This window comes from Siniperca chuatsi, linkage group LG13 (assembly GCF_020085105.1).
Source record: "Siniperca chuatsi isolate FFG_IHB_CAS linkage group LG13, ASM2008510v1, whole genome shotgun sequence".
NCBI lineage: Eukaryota > Metazoa > Chordata > Actinopteri > Centrarchiformes > Sinipercidae > Siniperca > Siniperca chuatsi.
In genome coordinates this window covers 782,167-803,179 of record NC_058054.1, presented here as the reverse complement: position 1 = coordinate 803,179, position 21,013 = coordinate 782,167, and the positions used below count along the sequence as shown (strand labels likewise).

The 21,013-nt window shown below is 47.1% G+C and overlaps 1 protein-coding gene across 7 annotated transcripts; it reads left to right on the top strand.

Annotated features, from left to right (window-relative positions):
* Nucleotides 1-1,785: 1,785 nt before the first annotated feature.
* LOC122886847 (cytochrome P450 7B1) lies at nt 1,786-14,049 on the top strand. 7 transcript variants are annotated; one of them, XM_044219601.1, is made up of 6 exons: nt 1,786-1,941; nt 6,234-6,370; nt 6,887-7,498; nt 8,870-9,076; nt 9,176-9,354; nt 11,162-14,049. In XM_044219601.1, exons 1-6 carry the CDS (start codon nt 1,871-1,873, stop codon nt 11,465-11,467), a joined length of 1,512 nt encoding a protein of 503 aa, XP_044075536.1. In that variant the 5' UTR covers nt 1,786-1,870; the 3' UTR covers nt 11,468-14,049. The 7 variants fall into 7 exon arrangements, with proteins under 7 accessions (XP_044075536.1, XP_044075541.1, XP_044075537.1 ...); XM_044219602.1 differs by having other exon boundaries at nt 1,842-3,840; XM_044219603.1 differs by having other exon boundaries at nt 1,842-4,200.
* Nucleotides 14,050-21,013: the final 6,964 nt, after the last annotated feature.

Sequence of the window (21,013 nt, the reverse complement as noted above, 5' to 3'; positions counted from 1 at the left end):
CGTGACTCTGACAGAGTTACAGTTATTAGTGTAGTTATGTTACAGGAGTAAGATGATGAGGACTCCTTTAAAAGAAAACAGCATTGCCTGTTGCTATGAGACAGGATGTGAACATCTGTCGAAGTTAAGTTAGTAAGTTTCTTGACTCGTCCAAGTGTCTGCGAGTCAACTTTTCAGACAGCACAAATTACAGCTAAAAGCCCTCAAGGTGTTTCTCACCTCGGTGGAGCTGATTAATCTGGAGCTCTACTCAGCCAGTTGTCTTCTGTGGACTGATGACGTCATAGTGATGTCATCAGCTGGTTTTAAAGGGCATGTCACCGCTGGAAAGATGGTCTCCTGAAACTGGGCTGTCTATGCAGTAAAAGACGCACATTGACGCAAGTGGTGCTCCATGACCGGAGACAACAGAGAAACGGCGGTGGTACTTTGGTTGTTTTTTCCAGTTTCTTTTCGGGATCCTGACGTACGTCAGCGCTCTGCCCACATGTGGCCCGAAGCTTTGGTGTAACGTTACACATGCTTGTGCCCCTTCCTCTGTAGATTCAGCAACTTCATCCAAAAGAAACTGGCCTCGGTGAGATTTGCTGCAGCACAGCGACTCCACTTCAGTTTCCACCGGTGCCCATTCCCGCAGCGGCACCACCAGCTGTCCACGGCACGGGGCAGCGATGCGCCCTCACCTTCTGCGCTGCGCCCTCACCGGCTGCGCTGCGCCCTCACCGGCTGTGCCCTCACCGGCAGCGCCGCGCCCTCACCTTCTGCGCGCGCCACCTCTGCGCTGCTTCTGCGCGCTGCGCGCGCCCTCACCTTCTGCGCCGCGCCCTCACCGGCTGCGCCGCGCCCTCACCTTCTGCGCCGCGCCCTCACCGGCTGCGCCGCGCCCTCACCTTCTGCGCCGCGCCCTCACCGGCTGCGCCGCGCCCTCACCGGCTGCCGGTGCTGCCACAAAGAAAGGACTTTGTGGTTCAGCTTCACATTAATGAGGATCAGCAACGTTTCAGTGTCATTTTACAGTTTTGTTTCCTTCACTGTTCAGTTTTCCTTGATAATATATTAATATTTACTTTTCCAAAAACAGTCAGAAAATGTATGAAGAATAATAAAGTAAAAGCTCATGAACACATGAGATGTAGATAATTATCGCCTTCATGGATATGATGAGTTTGTCTCCTGAGTTAAAGAGAGAAATCGATCTGGTTTCATTTCTTGATCAGATTTGATTCATGACGTCAGTCTTCCAGTAAAGACTTTGAACCTTTCGGAGTCTGGAGCGCGAGCCCCTGCAGAGAGATGACAGCAGCCAAAAGGAATGATGGAACCGGAAATTAAAATGCTGTGCCTTCACAATAAAAGCGTGGAAATGTGGGCGGTTATTATAGCTACGATTCTGTTTTTGCACCATAATAAATAACCAACATGTAAATAAAACAGCTTTACTTTGTCAGTGAATAGCACCTTTCCCCCCAAATGTTCCAGATGTGTCCCTTTAGTAAGCGTCCTGTACAAACAGTCACTCGTGTTCTTCGTCAGATGTCAGGACGTTTAAACTGTGATTCAGTAAAAGTCAGAAAGCGCTGCTCACTTTTCGCAGTAAAATGTCGCAGTCAGTTAAATGAGCTCGGGTCCAGTTCAAAGTGGCCTTTCAGAGTGTCAGTCAAAGCCTGAACAGGATGAGTCAAGTGCACAAATGACTAATTCAAGGGATCGATTTAGGAAACCCGACTTTGTCAAATAAAAAGTCACGTCCGAAGGTTGGAAACCCGATGCGTAGCTTATTTTGAAGGTTGTAACCGGAAACAGCGTGCGGGCTTAGTGCGTGCTCCGCGCTGAGGCGCTGCAGTCGCTCTCTGCGGACAGACCCAGGAACATGTCCCCGCTGCTGCTGCTGCTGCTCGGCCTGCTGTCCCTCATGCTGCTCGGGCTCCGCGGCAGGAAGAGGTCAGTTCACTTCATCTCATCAGCAGATAACCACTGATCTCTGATCAGCAGGGGCGCAGCAGGTATTCAGACCTTTGACTCAAGTAGAAGTACCATTACAACAAAGTCCTGCAGTCCTGATCCTGCTCTCAGTACAAGGACTGCCAGCTTCCTGTAGTTAAAGCAGTCTGGAGCAGAGTGAAGCTTGACGAGGAGGCACAACTAGACTGACTTCACATAAAAGAAACGTTGGTTTAGTGTTTAAACCTGATGAATATGATGTTGATCTGCTTAAACTTCAGTTGAACTTTCTAATAATAAGAACTTGTGTCAGAGCGAAGCGCTTCTCAGAGACAGAAACGAATGATCAAACATCCGAGCAGCGAAAGACAAACAGGAATTATTTGTTCTGAGACGAAGACAGGCGCTCGGCTCGTGTCTTCGGGCGTTTCAGGGAGAGTAATGTGAGGAGTGTCGAGGTCCTCCGGGTGCAGATCCGCAGCCTGAGAGGACCGTCTGAAGACATGCGTATGGTGTTTCACTGAGGGGCCCCGGGCCCCGTGTTGGGAGCCACTCAGAGGAAAACCTGCTCTCTCCTACAGGACACTGCGGGACAGTTTGAGTATCGTCAGTTTGGGGGATTGTCCTGATTTCAGATCAGCTGAACTCTGGCGCCCCGGGGGGTTTTTCCACTCTTAATGTGCACCAGCTGCTCCCTCCGCTGAGGTTTCTGTTTGACTTCGTCCTCTGTGTTCCTCTTCGCTTCAGCAGAACACACAAGGGGCCCAAAACAAAGAGCTTAAAGCGGCTATGGGGGGGGGGGGGGGCGTGCAGGGCAGAGCTGAACACGTTAGTCCAGTCTGCCGGACCCACTGATCCTTTCTCTGGCTGAGGTTTGTGGCCCCGGCCCCGAGATATCAGTAACTGCTGAGTATCGATTGATCCGTGGTGCTGACGTAGCAGTCCGTTTCACGTTAGACGTCCATCAGGTGACACCAACACGCCTCCTGATGAAGCGTCATGTGACTCTGCAGCTGCTGCAGGTGTGAAGCAGGAAGCGGGTCGATATCGTGTTCGACACGACTACTTTATTTATACGTAACTGTTGTGTTGACGTCAGTTAGTGCAGAAAGAACTCTGCATCTGTTTGAAAACCCGTTAGATGGTTCCAGGTTCTTCCGTGTGAGGACATCTGACTGCGTCACCTCGTGACACAGTTTTATAGACCGAACAGCGAATGGATCTCATCGACTGATCGGTAATGAGAACACCGCTGTGAGTCACATGGGTCACTTAAATGGATCGCCGCTTCGCTCTCAGACGCGCCTTTCCTCCGCTGACATCGCACAAGCGTTCGGACGCGAGATTGGACGTTTTGTCACTTCACAGACGAAAGGATTGAACCAGCTGCTGAGTGACAGTACTGGTTCCTGGGCGTGCCGGCCGCTGAGCGAGCGTGCACGAGCTGAACCCAGATGACAGGATCGTGTGTGTGTGTGTGTGTGTGTGTGTTGGATAAGAAGTGGGTCAGCAGGACGTCCTCTCTCCTCAGGCAACAAACCGGCAGCTCTCAGGAGGAAGCTGAAAATCTGATAATCACATTCCTTTGCGTTTAATGACCAGAGGCTGGAAACAGGGGGACGCTGGTGGTTTCTGCACCTTCAGACAGTGAGACGCCTTCACACGTCTGCTCTTGTTTCAGGACGAGCTGAAGCCGGCGAGGCTCGGCTGCGCTCTGCCGCCAGCTTTACTTCATACTGCACACATCAGCGTTTGGGCTCGTGTTTCCGTCTTCACGGTAAAAACCATCCTGTCCGACATCCTGTTCACAGGTCAGTCACCGTGAACAATGAAACGCCGGAGGACAAGAAAAGCCTCCAACATCAACACGTCCAAGAGCCAGAAAACACAAACCACTGAGTGTGTGAGCGAACGTTCGGTGGTCACTTTATTAGGGACACCTGAACAATCTGATGCAAACGAAGCGCAACAGCTCCGCCATGAATGCTGCCGTAAAGGAACAGTTCAACATTCAGTGAGCTGCCTGATGAACGTGTTGGATCTCGTTGCTCAGCTCACAGTGATGTCAACGCTCCCGGCCGGGAAGTAGTCCAGACACAAGCCTCCGTGGAACCGCACCTTGTTTTTACACTTCGTGTGGACTCATACATCAGAAATGTAGATTTTTGGCAGAGCTGTTGTTGGCTTGCATTCGATTGTTCAGGTGTACCTAATGACCTACCTGACCTCATCCCGGCGTTTATCGCATTCAAGATACATGTAATTAACAGCCAGCTCACAGAGCGACAGTGAACTCTGTTCTGCCTGTCTGCCTGCCTGCCTGTCTCTCTGCCTGTCTCTCTGCCTGCCTGCCTGCCTGTCTGCCTGTCTCTCTGCCTGTCTGCCTGTCTCTCTGCCTGTCTGTCTGCCTGCCTGTCTGCCTGCCTGCCTGCCTGCCTGTCTGCCTGCCTGTCTGTCTCTCTGCCTGTCTCTCTGCCTGCCTGCCTGCCTGCCTGCCTGCCTGTCTGCCTGCCTGCCTGCCTGCCTGTCTGCCTGCCTGTCTGTCTCTCTGCCTGTCTCTCTGCCTGCCTGCCTGCCTGCCTGTCTGCCTGTCTCTCTGCCTGCCTGCCTGTCTGCCTGTCTCTCTGCCTGTCTGTCTCTCTGCCTGTCTCTCTGCCTGTCTCTCTGCCTGCCTGCCTGCCTGCCTGTCTGCCTGTCTCTCTGCCTGTCTGTCTCTCTGCCTGTCTCTCTGCCTGCCTGCCTGCCTGCCTGCCTGCCTGTCTGCCTGTCTCTCTGCCTGTCTCTCTGCCTGCCTGCCTGCCTGCCTGTCTGCCTGCCTGCCTGTCTGCCTGTCTCTCTGCCTGTCTCTCTGCCTGTCTCCCTGCCTGCCTGCCTGTCTGCCTGTCTCTCTGCCTGTCTCTCTGCCTGTCTGTCTCTCTGCCTGTCTCTCTGCCTGTCTCTCTGCCTGCCTGCCTGCCTGCCTGCCTGTCTGCCTGTCTCTCTGCCTGTCTGTCTCTCTGCCTGTCTCTCTGCCTGTCTCTCTGCCTGCCTGCCTGCCTGCCTGCCTGTCTGCCTGTCTCTCTGCCTGCCTGCCTGTCTGCCTGTCTCTCTGCCTGTCTGTCTCTCTGCCTGTCTCTCTGCCTGTCTCTCTGCCTGCCTGCCTGCCTGCCTGTCTGCCTGTCTCTCTGCCTGTCTGTCTCTCTGCCTGTCTCTCTGCCTGTCTCTCTGCCTGCCTGCCTGTCTGCCTGTCTCTCTGCCTGCCTGCCTGTCTGCCTGTCTGCCTGTCTCTCTGCCTGTCTGCCTGCCTGCCTGCCTGCCTGCCTGTCTCTCTGCCTGTCTCTCTGCCTGTCTCTCTGCCTGCCTGCCTGTCTGCCTGTCTGCCTGTCTCTCTGCCTGTCTGCCTGCCTGCCTGCCTGCCTGCCTGTCTGCCTGTCTCTCTGCCTGTCTGTCTCTCTGCCTGTCTCTCTGCCTGTCTCTCTGCCTGCCTGCCTGCCTGCCTGCCTGTCTGCCTGTCTCTCTGCCTGCCTGCCTGTCTGCCTGTCTCTCTGCCTGTCTGTCTCTCTGCCTGTCTGTCTCTCTGCCTGTCTCTCTGCCTGTCTCTCTGCCTGCCTGCCTGCCTGCCTGTCTCTCTGCCTGTCTGTCTCTCTGCCTGTCTCTCTGCCTGTCTCTCTGCCTGCCTGCCTGTCTGCCTGTCTCTCTGCCTGTCTGCCTGCCTGCCTGCCTGTCTGCCTGTCTCTCTGCCTGCCTGCCTGCCTGCCTGCCTGTCTGCCTGTCTCTCTGCCTGTCTGTCTCTCTGCCTGTCTCTCTGCCTGTCTCTCTGCCTGCCTGCCTGTCTGCCTGTCTGCCTGTCTCTCTGCTTGTCTGCCTGCCTGCCTGCCTGCCTGCCTGTCTCTCTGCCTGCCTGTCTGCCTGTCTCTCTGCCTGCCTGCCTGCCTGCCTGCCTGCCTGTCTGCCTGTCTCTCTGCCTGTCTGCCTGCCTGTCTCTCCACCTGTGTCCACAGACTCAGTTTAAAGAGCAAACACTGAGGACAAACACCTGTGAGGCTAAAAGAAAGAGGTGGGGCCAGGTGTTTCTTCCAGATGCCAGTGTTCAGATTAGCTGTCTTTGTTCCAGCACACCTGAAGTCCAGAGTCCACGAGATGATTCTTTCACGCTGGTGAACACAAACAGCACATGTTTGATCAATAAAGGACGAAGGACAGTCCCACAAACATTTGTAGATGAGAAGCTATCCTGCAGCAGAAATAGGCTTAAGTCAAACAGTAAGGGAGCTTATTACGTCAGCTGTTAAACCCTTTGCTCTCTTTTGCAGACGAAATGGCGAGCCTCCGCTGATAAAAGGCTGGATTCCTTTCATTGGAAAGGCTCTGGAGTTTGGAAGAGATGCCCATAAATTTCTCGAAGAACATAAGAAGAAGTTTGGAGACATTTTTACAGTACAGATAGCAGGTTGGTGTTTAAACTGTCCTACACACCTCTGATAGAGAAGGTGGGTTAACTAATGTTCTCACAGTTCATTCAGATAAACTGCAGGACTGCTGCATCGCTGTTTATACTCCAGCAGTTACTGGATGGACAACACTTCTGTTGCCGTTTGCTGTGATCAACAGCACAAACTCCTCAAGTGAACTCTATGAAAAAGCTCAAAGGTTCAAAGGTTAATGGCTCCCGACACAGGAAATAAATACCCACAACATGAAATGACATTCCATAATAAAACTGTTAAAAATAATCATCTAAACAGCGACGTGAAAGCGGACTGTGATTACAATAGTTGCAGTTTACATCCTTTGTTCTGTTCCACGCAGCTTTACGTTGTCAACGCACTGATCCAGCTTCAGTGCTTTAGGTTTGAACTTTGTGGAGAAAGTGAATGTACGCGGTGGATCAAAGACGCACTATGTATTTTGATAATGAACCTCGTAATTAGATGGCGTCCTCACTCAGGTGTCCTCTCCCCTGCAGGTAAATACATGACCTTCATCATGGACCCTTTACTATATCCAAACATCATCAAACATGGCCGGCAGCTGGACTTCCACGAGTTCTCCAACAAGGTGGCGCCCTTCACCTTCGGCTACCCCCCCGTCGTCAGCGGGAAGTACCCCGGCCTGAAGGAGCAGATCAGCCGCTCCTTCCAGCTCCTCCAGGGAGACAACCTCACGACCCTGACGGAGAGCATGATGGGTAACCTCATGCTGGTGTTTCGTCAGGACCACCTGGGTGAGAGGCCGGGGGAGGATGGCGGCTGGAAGAGCGGCAGCATGTACGAGTTCTGTAACTCGGTCATGTTCGAGGCCACCATCCTCACCCTGTACGGCAGGCCGGCGTCCGCCAGCCGCCACAGCGGGATGGGCGAGCTGAGGAAGGACTTCGTCAGGTTTGACACCATGTTTCCACTGCTCATCGCTCAGATCCCCATCTGGCTGCTGGGACAGACCAAGACGATCCGCGAGAAGCTGATCAACTACTTCCTGCCGCACAGGATGTCGTGTTGGTCCAACACTTCACAGTTCATCAGGAGACGATCGGAGGTGTTTGAGCAGTACGACACATTGAGGGACGTCGATAAAGCAGGTAGACGAGACAAGTTTAATGTCGCTGTTCATTAAAAGGCCTCCAGGTTATGGAAGTTTATGATTTATGAAGTTTATGAACAGTTATCAAAACATAGTTCTGCTGCTGCCTGAAGTCCTCATACCCAAACCACAAGTAGATCAGTCCGCCACCTCTATGGTAAGACAACCAAAACTACTTGAGGGTTCATGAAAGATGGTGGCCACGGTTTAAAGAAACTAACATCGACTCTCAAAGTTTTCAGACTTGTTGTGACTCGATCAAGTTTGTTTTGGCCCCGATCCTGAAACTGATGTAGCATGATCCACTGGAGAGAAGACGACTCACTCTGTTGGCGTGAGGACAGAAACACTCTGTCCTGCAGTGAGCACTTTGACAGCAGAAGAGTTTAATTTTGGCCCACCATCGAGTTACTCACAGAACTAAGAGCAGCAGTTACTGCAACAGCAGGCTGAGGAGTTTGATCAGCTTTTATTTAAGCTGAAACCGATCCTTGCGATCGGCTCGGGACCCAGACAAGAGGTTGTGAAACATGGGGAACTGCAGAGTTGGGTAATTCCCCTGTCATGTTTTGTCAGTAGTAAAAATACTGATTTAAAGAAAGAAACAGGAGTTTAAATTCTTCTTTCTGAGAGCAGACGTCGTCTCTGACAAACCACTTTAGTTTATTCTCAGCCACACATTCATCTCAGTGGTGGTCTCAGTGTAAAAATGAGACATTTTCCTGTTGAGCTTCACAATATGTAATCTGATCATCAAGTACAACCCCCCCCCGACTCTTAAAAGGGAGTAAATTCCCTAGACTACAATATTTGCTGCTACAAATATTTTTTTCCTGGTATATTCTCCTCACAGAACAGATGTTTGGGGGCCGTATTGAGCAACTCCAGATAACACAAGCCTGCTTTGTGTCCAGGTCGCCCACATGGTTCTTCAGTGGCTGTTTCATGAAAAACAAAGTTAGATTCTTCCAGCAGAAACCTCAGTGATTCCATTAGTTCTTTATTTTACTGTACTCTGTTATACTCCACGGGACTGCGCTGTACTCTTTTCTGTGCTCCATTATACCGCGCTCTCCTAAACGTCTGGCCCCCGCTCTGCTCCACATCTCAGGGGAATAACTGCAGGGGGAGCTCTGTTGTGATAGTTGTGAGCTGCTAACATGGTTTTATTTAAAACACTAAACATGTCTCCTGCTGGTGAACATATCTGTCATTTTGCAGCATTTAGCGTCACTTTCCTGCAAGCGTTTTCTTCTTTTAATGCGATCCCTCTCCCGGTGCTCCCGATGGCCAGTCCGGACCTGGGTTTGGGTGAGGTGTGATGTCCTGTATCATGTGTTACAGACAGTTTCTCCCCCCCGACTTACAGCTCATCACTTTGCCATCCTCTGGGCGTCTGTGGGGAACACCGTCCCCGCCTGCTTCTGGGCCATGTACTACCTGGTGAGTCACCCCGAGGCGCTGGAGGTCGTCCGCCAGGAGATCCACGACGTCCTGAGACTCAGTGGAGTCGAGTTCAGCAGCGACAAAGACCTGACGCTCAGCAGAGACCAGCTGGAGAAGCTTCTTTATCTGGGTATGTATGCAATAGTAAAAGATGTTTAGGGGAATGTGTTAGGACTGATTTCCTGTTGTGAGACCTGTGATACTTAACGACCCTGACCTTCGTCCACAGAGAGCGCCGTCAACGAGAGCCTCCGTCTGTCCTCGGCCTCCATGAACATCCGTGTTGCTCAGGAGGACTTCAGTCTGCAGCTGGACAGCAAGCGTTCAGTGGCCATCAGGAAAGGAGACATCATCGCCCTCTACCCTCAGAGTATGCACATGGACCCCCAGATCTATGAGGAGCCCCAGGTACGACTGGCAACTGCTGCTGATCAATCATTTATCAATTAACTTTAATACACTGCCATCACTTTCACTGTAAAACTGAGTCTCTTCCATTAATGTACTCATTAAACATTATGAGGTTGAGGTGTTTAAATGGGATGTTAAGGGGATACTTAATGATTAAATTAATGGATTACAATATATTTAAGTATTTTAGATTTTTTTTAACACAGTTTAAGGACTTTTTAAGGGTTTAAATTTGAGCAAATAACACGAAAGCCATTATTTAATTTATACCATAAAAGGTATAAAGTATCATTTATCAATTAAGGTGATAAGTCAGTGATGGCTTTCGTGTTATTTGGCCAATTTTAACAGGTTTAAGCAGATTTAACTAATATCAGGGTGAATATGTGATAAAAGTATAATGATGACAGTGATTTTATTACTTTCATAGAAATATGCAGAGCATGAACAAGCTTACAAGACAAATTCAAAATACAGCAGACATTTTAAAACAATACTACAAAGAATCCATAAAAGAAGATTAACAGTTCATATACAAACACAAGAGATTATAACACAGTCCGGTGTGCAACATTTAGGAGCAGCTGTCGGCAGAAATATAATATTTATAAGTATGTTTACATCAGTGTAGAATCACCTGAAAATAAGAAGCGTTGTGTTTTCGTTACCTTAGAATCAGTCCTTTATATCTACAGAGGGAGCGGGTCCCCTTCCACGGAGGCCGCCATGTTGCACCGCCATGTTGCACCGCCATGTTGCACCGCCATGTTTCTACAGGAGCCCAGAACGGACAAACCAAACACCGGCTCTAGTTTGCGTTTTTTGCGAGTTTTACACTTGTACACTTAGAAGGGGAGGGTGAGGCGAGCGGTATTCAAATGGTTGCAAACTGCAATTTCACCTCTAGGTGCCGCTAAATCCTCCACACCGAACCTTTAATGTCAACAGCTACAAAATGTATAAATTAATAATAAAGCATATGCAACTAAAACCTAGTAGAGAAATCAAAGTAAAGGCCAGTTAACAAGACTTTTGAGACAAAAACTAGCAAACTTCCAAACATCAAAATTAAACAAGCATTTCAGTTTCTAATCATCTGAACACCAGAATACTTCAGCATTTTATCGTCATACAGTATAATCCACTACACAAGACTCTTTTTCCACGTCCAAGAGCTCCCACAATCCAGTTCTTAATTGTGCAACTGAAAGTGTCTGGACTCTGGATGATTTGAGAACTCTGACTCAGCTAAGTGGATCTTCTCTGGGTCCTGACAGAAAACACTTGATGACCTCAGTCTGTGAAGGTTCAGAGGGTTCAGTTCAGTACTGTAACTGGGTGTCATACTTACACTGTCTTCATGAATGCACCAACTAGTCCACACAGAACACTTTCTATTAACTACCCACTCCTCTCATGGTGTGTAGTGACACTGTTGAATATGCCACACTTGCTCTAGTCCACGACATGTCACTGACCTCACTTTCCACCTGAAGAGGCTAAAAAGACTCGTGAGTTATCAGTGTCGTCTTTGTCTGTGCACAGACCATCCATGTATTAATCACATTTTCAACCTATGAAGGTTTTAAACTTTCCCAGACCCTAGAAAAGCAGTTTTTATGACCGTGACGTCATCCTAATGTAAAGACCATGGGCTAAGCAGGAACTCGTGGGCGGCAGTTTTCAATGAAGTGCCCCATCTTTGAGTCTGGTGGGCAGTTCTTATAATCCATCCGTGGCAGAGACACCGTTGGTCCGGGTTGTGTTTAACAAACGTTCATTGTTGTTGTTTCTGTACCGGCAGACGTTCCGGCTCAACCGCTACATCCAGGACGGCAGAGAGAAGACAGACTTCTACAAGGACGGTCAGAAGCTGAAGTATTACCGCATGCCGTTCGGCTCCGGCTCCACTATGTGTCCCGGACGATACTTCGCCGTCAACGAGATCAAACAGTTCCTGTGTCTCCTGCTGCTCTACTTCGACCTGCAGCTGGAGGAAAGTCAGACCAGAGCCACTCTGGACTCCAGCAGAGCCGGACTGGGCATCCTGCTGCCCACCACAGACATACGTTTCCGGTACAGACTGCACACAGTCGAACCAGGACAGTGATGAAACTGTGTGTGTTATTGGCTTGCCGCATCCATGTCCAATCAGGCAACTGCATAAGGCGGACATAATGTATATTTTTAAAATACCGTAAGCAGAGCCCCAATTAAAAGCCAAGCCCCTTTTACTGGCCCGGTGTGGTCTCAATCAGACACCAGGTCTGGTTTTTATGGAAGTTCTTTGGATGTATAAAACCTCTTAAAGCCCACCGAGTCGCCCTCTCGAGCTACTTCTAAGCCGCTACAAGTATAAATGTTTAAACTTTTGTCAATATGGACGTGCTACACATCGTTAGATCGGTTGGATTCTCCACAATTCAGTTCAGTTCATTTTAGGGAAACTATGAGCACCAAAGTATAATTCATTCAGATCTTACCGGTCTGCGTGGTAAACAAGAGAGACAAAGCAAAGTGGTGACTCGCTACCTTTGGAGCGGTCATAAAGTCCAAATACGTGTCCATTCCTCGATTATTTATATTCCTTTAGTCCGTAAGGGTCCACCGATCAAAAGAATCAAAACAGGTTTTCATAAAAATATATCCAAGTTGAGTAACCTTGCTTTATTTCCACTCAGTATCAGCACATCCTGTTAGCGTGCCCTGCACTTTAGTGGTCTGAACGCCTAATACTCCACAACCCAAAAAATGTGAAAGTTTGATATATTTAGAGGTTTGGACCAGGGAATACCGAGGCAACACAACGCTCAGGCTTCCCGGGACTACTCTGTAAGAATTTGTCAAAAAACTGACAAAGTAAAAGTGATTTTTGGGGGGATGTTTTGGGCATTTTTTTGCCTTTGATTGACAGTATATCGTCAAGAGGCAGGCAGGAAAAATAGCCAAAGACGCATCAAAGGTCCCCGGCCGGATTCAAACCGGGAATGTCAAGGAAGTCTAGTCTGTTGTGGATAAATGTCTTAGGAGGACAAGATCAGTGTTGTAGTTTCCAGGATTCCTCTTTTATTTGTCACGTCATGCCTCCAGCATTACAAATAAAAGCAAGAATAAAGTGCTGCTTGGCACAAAGTCACGTAATTTGTGGGAGAAAGTTGTAGCCTGTGTCCAAAACACTCCCTATTTACTACATAATGCACCTTATTTACTGTGTCGTCCATTTCTTACTGTATCGAGCCGTTTATACTGAACAATCATCTCTCTCTTATAGGAATAGCAGATTATACTGAGGTGTAAATACTACACGAAACTAAGCACTGATATCAACCTATAAAGACAGCATCACTGAACATTCCAGTAATTTTAAAGGTACACAGTGTTTTAATGTTACTTTTTTAATAATTTGTTTATTTTGTGTTTTTGTATTTTGTGTTTTGTGTTACTCTACAGCTGTTGATACTAACGTTAAAGCAACAGTCCAACATTTCAGTGAATCTCCAGTCTTCTCCAGAGTCAGATGTTTCAGATGGATATCAGAAAGGTTCAGGACGAGTTTAGCCTAGCTTAGCACAAAGGCTGGAAGCAGGGGGAAACTGCTAGCATATAGTTCCATCAAAAGAGAAAACATCCACCTTCCAACAACTCTAAAGCATTTGTTAGCATTTTGTAATGCTAACCAGCAGTATAAAAACTTCACGCTGCTAGCTTTCTATGAGAAAGACTCAGCAAGCTGTTAGCAGAGTTCAGACGCAGATAGCTCTATAGTTAGCATTAACCAGCCAACTAAAGATTAGCATTATGCCATAACGGGTTAGCTTGAGTGCTAACTGCCTCCTCTGCCACAAAGTATAGCACTTAGCAGATAGCTGGTTGAATGCTAAATTAAATGGCAGCTTTTATGGCATTTAACAGATACAGTATCATGATTCAAAATGTTAGCATTAGCAAAAGCTAGCCTAAAATAATCCACCTTCCAGCCGTTCCGAGTGTCTGACTTACATGCTGTTTGTTGAACAGGTGTAGAAATAGGAATGTAAAAAGGAGACATTGTGGTTTTAGCAGCGTTAGCTTGGGAGCTATTTGACTGCTCACAGTGGTGCTGGTTTGATCTCTGCTGACTAAGCTGGTTAGCTAACAAGATATAACTAAATACAATTAAATCCAATAATAATATAATAATAACAGCAGTGGGGCGCCTGCTCCAAGGTGGCTAACAAGAGGATTTCCTAAAATGTGGGATTGTTCCTTTATGCCACGAACAGTGTGACTGTGTAACTTCAACTGTTTAAATATTCAGCGAATCAGCTGATGGCAGCTGTAAAAAATCCTTTCACTCCTCCAGCGTAATGGACTCGCCGATTCTCTCCCGCAGCGCTAATCTCAGGAGGCATGTTAGCTGCTCGCAAGACACAGATTTCACTACACAAAGCTTTTCTTAAATCTCAGTGTTGTATTCCAGCGATCAGTTGCTGCGAAAGTTGCCTGACTGAGGGACATTTTAATATCGTTAATGAAACAGTTGTTCAGAACAGAAACGTTCTTTGACTTGGCATGTACTACGATTTGAGAGCAGCGCTTCAGCAGCCGGTGCACATGTTGATGTTTGAGAATATGTTGTAGTTTTTAAAAGATGACACACTGTGAACCACTTCCCTGTCGGCCTCGTGAATAATAAACACCTTTGGACCCTGATGTGAAGTCGTCCACACTTTTTAAAGGAACTGTGATGTAAAAGATGCAGTTTGTCATTAAAGTCTTGTTTCTATAGTGAGAACACGTTCCCCTGGTTTGTTAATGCAGACTTATGTAGACTATGTTCTTTGTTGTTGAATATTACTCAGACGTTCAGGTGTGTCGCTGGTGACAGTCTGTACAGGAAAATGAAATGGGAGCTCGGGCATGAAAGGGAAAGGTCACTTTTTACAGCAATGAATAACTAATTTAAATGCTTTTCAGGTTTCATATCACACAGCACTGCTGTTCCGGGGCGAAAGGCTTCGCTTGAGAATCTACAAATAACAGCCACACAGGTAACGTTTTACACCGAGTCGGCCCTGTTGAGGAATTGTTTACAAAAAAAAAAGAAAGCACGACTTTTTCACAGCTGAAACGCATTTCACAGATATTTCACACGTCAAATACGCGTTTTTACATGTATTATAGGCTCATGTGGACGAATTCACATATAGACACGGTTATGGGAGAAATCACATTACTGGCATGTGTGGTTTTCAGAAATTTCACATGTGCTTTATAATATTTCACATGTGCTTTGCTGTTTAGGTTAAACGTCTTCCCCCCACCGTACTGTTTATTTGGGGTAAATATGCAAAGTGTAATGAAATGGAAATTTAAATGGGCCGGATCCAAACCTCTTTGGTTTTTAACTGTAGAACACCTCGAATGAATTTGGTTTATTGAACTCACCGAGGTTTTATAGATGGACTTTTAAATATAAGTTCACCTGTAATTGAACCTCTTTGTTGTACGTACAGACACACGAACCAAAGGCGTAACAATCTCAGCGCTGCGGGACCGAACCATCTCAAACAGGGCGACGGATCCACGCTGACACGCGCCGATATCCACCAATCACCTGGCGTATTGATCTGCAGTCATGCGTCCACACCAGTACGCTGCAGTATGTGTTCCCGCCACGAGGGGCAGCGCTGACTCAGCGGCGCCATCTTGGATTTGCCGGTGTTGTGTTTGTCAGCGTACACCTGGCCGCACCTGACGGCCTCTCTCTGCTACCAGCCCGGCCGCGGCACCTGCCCTCAGGTGGGTCTATGTTTTAAACAAGTAACCAGGGTTTGATTTATATGACATTTGCTAGAGGAGTTCGCGATTTGTTGTTTTCATCCGCGGTGTCGGCGGTTAGCCCGTGTTGCATTCACGTACTGTCGGCAGAATGGGAATTATGGGCTGCCATGTTATTGTCCACACTTGGGAGCGTTATTCCAAGATTCACCCCCACTGCGAGGAGTCACACAACACATAAATCATAACCATTCAATCATTTTATTGGGCAACATCGACTTGTTTATTAAAGTTAAATTAAAGCAGGATTTTAAGTTACCGTGTGTACAATATGGCCTGAACGCAACATATGCTGTAGCTATGCTCCGGTGATCTGCCACCGGAGCAACCGCCGGTCGGTAAACGTACACAGTCCGGTAACGTGCCGAAGTGTAGTGTGTCGGTACAGCGTTGAGAGCCCGGGTTAAGGTTCTGGACCACGTTTACCGCCACGGAGAAAATAACTCTTTGGATGAACGCATCTGTCAACGGAGACTCTAGCATTAAATCCTTGTTAGCTAACGTTAGCTTCTACAGTTACAAGCACGGCTCCATTACACGATCCGTGTTCGTGTCTTATATCTTAGCTTATGCTAAATAATTTGAGTGCAGATGTGACATTAAGGTTATTCTCGCTCTAGCTAACGGTAACCTAACGGTCACAGATGCTAGCTAAACCCACCGGCTATTTTACGGCCATGCTAACACGTTATGCTAACTGAACATCACTTACAGTAAGAGAAAAATAAAGAGTTGCATATGGGGGTTGGGTTTGTTTTAGCTGAAACTGTCACTTTCAGCCAAAGTATGTGGCTGACAGTGTATCTTACCGTTAGCTTAGCCACCGTTAGCTTAGCCACCCTTAACCGCACATTTTTCAAATGTCCCGCTCTCTCTGCGCCCACTGCGCATGCCCCTTTCACCACGCTGTAATTGAATGCATGTATTAATTCAGGGTTGTTTGGCCAGGGACACTAATGACAGTGAGGACATTTACAGCCAGTTAATATATTTACTTTTTATAATATTGTTTGTTTGTTTCTTCTACCAGATACATCTGCACAGCGTGTAATTACACTGTTCTGCTTTAGGAAGACATAAGCTGCATCACAGGTTACCTGGAATGTTTTATATATTATTATATATATGTATTTTATATGTTGTCCTACAGCATCTCGTACCGTATTTGTGGAAAGGGCTGCTGGTACGTTGTGTCTGTGAACTCGTTGCTGTTATCTTTAATATTTTCAAATCAGAATCAGAAATGCTTTATTGATCCCCGAGGGGAAACTCTTTCGTCACGTCAGCGCACACAGGAAGAGAAGCACTAAGCAAAAATATAATACACTATAATGCAGGTCAGATAAATTAAGTACAAAGTGGGTATAAGTAGGCTATAAAGTATAAAATAAGTGTAATAGTGCAATAATGAGTTCTGTCACGTTAAGTGCAGCTTATTAAGATGATTATGAGATGGTGGATCTTGCACAGCAGTAATAGAAGTATGAATAAATATCAATAAATTAAACTGAAACAGAATATTGCACAATATGTCAAGTATTGCAGAGATGTAATGATCAGTGTCCAGTTTAGTGACTTCGGGTCATACAGACTGACACTTAGAGGGAGGAGTTAAAGAGTCTGATGGCCACAGGCAGGAACGACTTCCTGTGGCGCTCTGTGGTGCATTGTGGGGGGATGAGTCTTAGGACTGATGATGAGGATATGGAGGCGAGTGTGTGCGTCAAGTGTCGTGTTCACTGCTGCCATTTAACACACAAACTATAAAACAGCTACAGTCGCACTCGGTGACAAATGTTAGAAGATGTTAAACTGCTGAGAGCGTCACGGCTCACTGCAAGTGAAGTGGTGTGAATGTTTCTGATAACGTGGATCTATAATTAATGTTTGATACTGAGTGAAATCAAACGTGTGAGAGGCTTTAATTCACCACCTCGCCGTCTCCAAAGTGCGTACGCACGGGTCACAGTTCACGTGCAGGTGCGCACGTTCTCCGTCAGCTTTGTTTCTCTAGATCACAGCTTATGCATGGGAAGTGGCGTGCGCGCTCTCTCAGGCCCCGCTTTGTGCGTCCGCAGCGGTTATACGTGAGGCCCCTGGTCTGTAGAAAGACCGCATGGCGACTAAGCGTGAGCGATGGGTCTTTGGAACAGGAGCCAGGGATCTGCGGGCCTCAGTCAGACGGATCTCAGAGCTGTGACGAAGACGAACTGATCGGTTGTTCACTCGGAGATCAGGTTTGCTGAACGAGGACACCGTCTCTGTCTCCAGCTTTACTTCCTGGAGACGTGAATGCAGCAACAACCGTCGTCTTCACATCGACTCAGACGCGTGATCACAGCCAGCTTCGGGCTCATGCGATTGGCTGACTGCTCCGTCCTGAAGCCCGTCACCATCCTCCTCCTCACAGCTTCACTGAGATGGTCGGACGTCTACGGGAAACACCGGATCTTTGCTTTGATACTAACTGTGTTTAGTACAATACTGCTGAAACACGAATAACAACCCACAGAAACGGATTTAAGATTCGACTCAAAGATGCCAAATGTGAACAAAAGACATGTACAACATTTCTTTTAGGACTAGTGGAGTCACGGTACGAGATCAGCCTCGCGTCTGCAGTTTAGTCATCATTCATCTCTGACACTTACTTTGAGCCGCTCAGTTCGGGTGCGTGTACAGCCTGTAACAGGGGTGTCACAGGTTCAAGTCCAGACGGCCGCCTTGTTAGTACGTCATTCCCTTTGTTTCCTGTCACTCTCCGATGTCGGCTGTCTACGTTTGATGGTTTTCTGCCTCTTTTTGTCCGCAGAGACTTGCTGCCGTGGATGTTTGAGAATCTGAGCTCAAAGGTCCACTTACTAATGATTCAGCGCTTTCAGCTGCCAGCTCTGAATCATTGACCAGTAGACTTCACTGGTTCAAGGAGCATCTGGTGGATCATAACAGCTGATCTGACGAAGAGCCAGACAACATACTTTGAGGGCCAATATGAGAAAATGAATTACACGTCTGATCTGAAGTAGTCTTTCAGGTTTTGAATAGTTGCAAATGTTTCCAGTGACTTCAGCGTGAGCTCAAAGATGTGTGAAGAAGGTGTGTTGCTACAGAGCGAGCCAGACTCAGATCTTCTCTCAGGTTACAGTCTCTTCCTTTGTGTGTGAGGGTCCAGGTTCCTTACTGAAGTCTGGAGGTCTGTCTGTAGACCGCTCACTCTTCATGGACAGACAGCTGCATCCTGGAGCTGCTGGTCTGCAGTTAGTCTGAGAGGTAAACCAGGAACTCTGACTGAGAGCTCAGGAACATTCAAGACAAACAAGGAGAACAGGAAGTGACACAAAACCTCGCTCTTCTCTCTCTCTCTCTCTCTCGTTAGGTCACGTCGTCGACATTTTATTGCACAAATGTTACATTCTTTTAACATAAGTGATAAGTTTATTTCCATTCTAATACTTTAATTCAACACCCTGGTTTCTGCAGTTAATACATATATACATCTCATATCATCTAATAATCAAATACATAAAAACAAAAACCTAAAATATAATCCAGCACTAATTAGAGTGATACCTAAACTTACTAACTCTGAACCTGCAGTCTGTTATCAGCCTCCAACATAGTTAGAAATTCTGCAGTTCTCCACTATACCACATGGTGGCGCTGCAACACAAAGCACCAATTCATAACAGAAGTTATGTCATTGCACTTGTCCTATAGAGCAGGTCTAGACCAAACTCTTTATAATATTAATTACAGAGACCCAACAAACCCCACCATGAGAAAGAGGTTTTTGGGGGAGAGGGAGGCACAATGCAAATACCACCTAGCATTTTTAAAATAGTAATAATGTAATGGTAGTGGTAATATTAATAAATTAATAATAATAGGAATGACAGCTAAATGAAGAATAATGTCAGCATTAGTAATAGAGCCAATAACAACAACTGTAGCAGCAGTTGTCGAGTAGGAACACGGGGGCAGCAGGTGGCCCACAACCACAGATCCAGACTCTGCAGGAACACGGGGGCAGCAGGTGGCCCACAACCACAGATCCAGACTCTGCAGGAACACGGGGGCAGCAGGTGGCCCACAACCACAGATCCGGACTCTGCAGGAACACGGGGGCAGCAGGTGGCCCACAACCACAGATCCAGACTCTGCAGGAACACGGGGGCAGCAGGTGGCCCACAACCACAGATCCAGACTCTGCAGGAACACGGGGGCAGCAGGTGGCCCACAACCACAGATCCAGACTCTGCAGCTCCGGAGGCAGAAATACCTGCTGAGAGCGACAGAAGGAGAGAGGAGAGAAACGAGAAAGCACAGAACTACGGGAGAGAGAAGATGTCGAGTTAGTAACATGCAGTAACGGGATAAAAATGCATACAGAGGGAGAGGAGGAGAGAGGAAAGAGGTGAAGTCTCCTGGCAGTCTAGGCCTATAGCAGCATAACTAAGGGATGGTTCAGGACTCACCCAAGCCGGCCCTAATTATATGCTTTATCAAAGAGGAAAGTCTTAAGCCTACTCTTAAATGTGGAGATGGTGTCTGCCTCCCGAACCCAAACTGGGACCTGGTTCCACAGGAGAGGAGCTTGATAACTGAAGGCTCTGGCTCCCGGTCTACTTTTGGAGACTCTAGGAACCACAAGTAACCCTGCATCCTGGGAGTGCAGTGTCCTAGTCGGGTAATAAGGTATTATGAGATCTTTATGATACGATGGTGCCAGACCATTAAGAGCTTTGTAGGTGAGGAGAAGGATTTTAAATTCTATTCTGGATTTTACAGGGAGCCAGTGCAGAGAAGCTAATATTGGAGAGATATGATCTCTTTTCCTAGTTCTTGTCAGTACACGTGCAGTAGCATTCTGGATCAACTGGAGAGTCTTAAAGGACTTATTCGGACAGGCGGATAATAAGGAATTACAATAGTCCAACCTAGAAGTAACAAATGCATGGACTAGTTTTTCGGCATCATTTTGAGACAGGAAGTGCCTCATTTTTGCAATATTATGTAGTGAAAGAAGGCAGTCCTGGAAGTTTGTTTCATGTGGGAGTTAAAGGATAAATCATGATCAAAGATAACTCAGAGGTTCCTTACGGTGGTGCTGGAGGCCAGGGCAATACCATCTAGAGTAACTATATCTTTAGATAATGTGTCTCGGAGGTGTTTGGGGCCAAGTACCATAACTTCAGTTTTGTCAGAGTTTAACATCAGAAAATTGCAGGTCATCCAGGTCATTATGTCCTTAAGGCATGCTTGAAGTTTAGTTAACTGGTTAGTTTCATCTGGCTTGATCGATAGATATAATTGGGTATCATCTGCATAACAATGGAAGTTTATGGAGTGCTTCCTAATAATACTGCCTAGAGGAAGCATATATAAAGTGAATAGTATCGGTCTAAGCACAGAACCTTGTGGAACTCCGTGACTACCTTTGGCTCACCGTTAACATGTACAAACTGAGATCGATCTGATAGATAGGGTTTAAACCAGCTTAGTGTGGCTCCTTTAATGCCAATTACATGTTCCAGTCTCTGTAATAGGATGTGATGGTCAATGGTGTCGAATGCAGCGCTAAGATCTAACAAGACAAGTAAAGAGACAAGTCCATTGTCTGATGCAATTAAAAGGTAATTTGTAATTGTCACCAGTGCTGTCTCTGTGCTATGATGCACTCTAAACCCTGACTGAAAATATTCAAATAAACTATTGTTATTTAGAAAGTCACAAGACTGATTGGCGACAGCTTTCTCAAGGGTCTTAGAAAGAAAGGGAAGGTTAGATATAGGTCTATAGTTGGCTGAAACCCCTGGATCAAGAGTGGGCTTTTTAA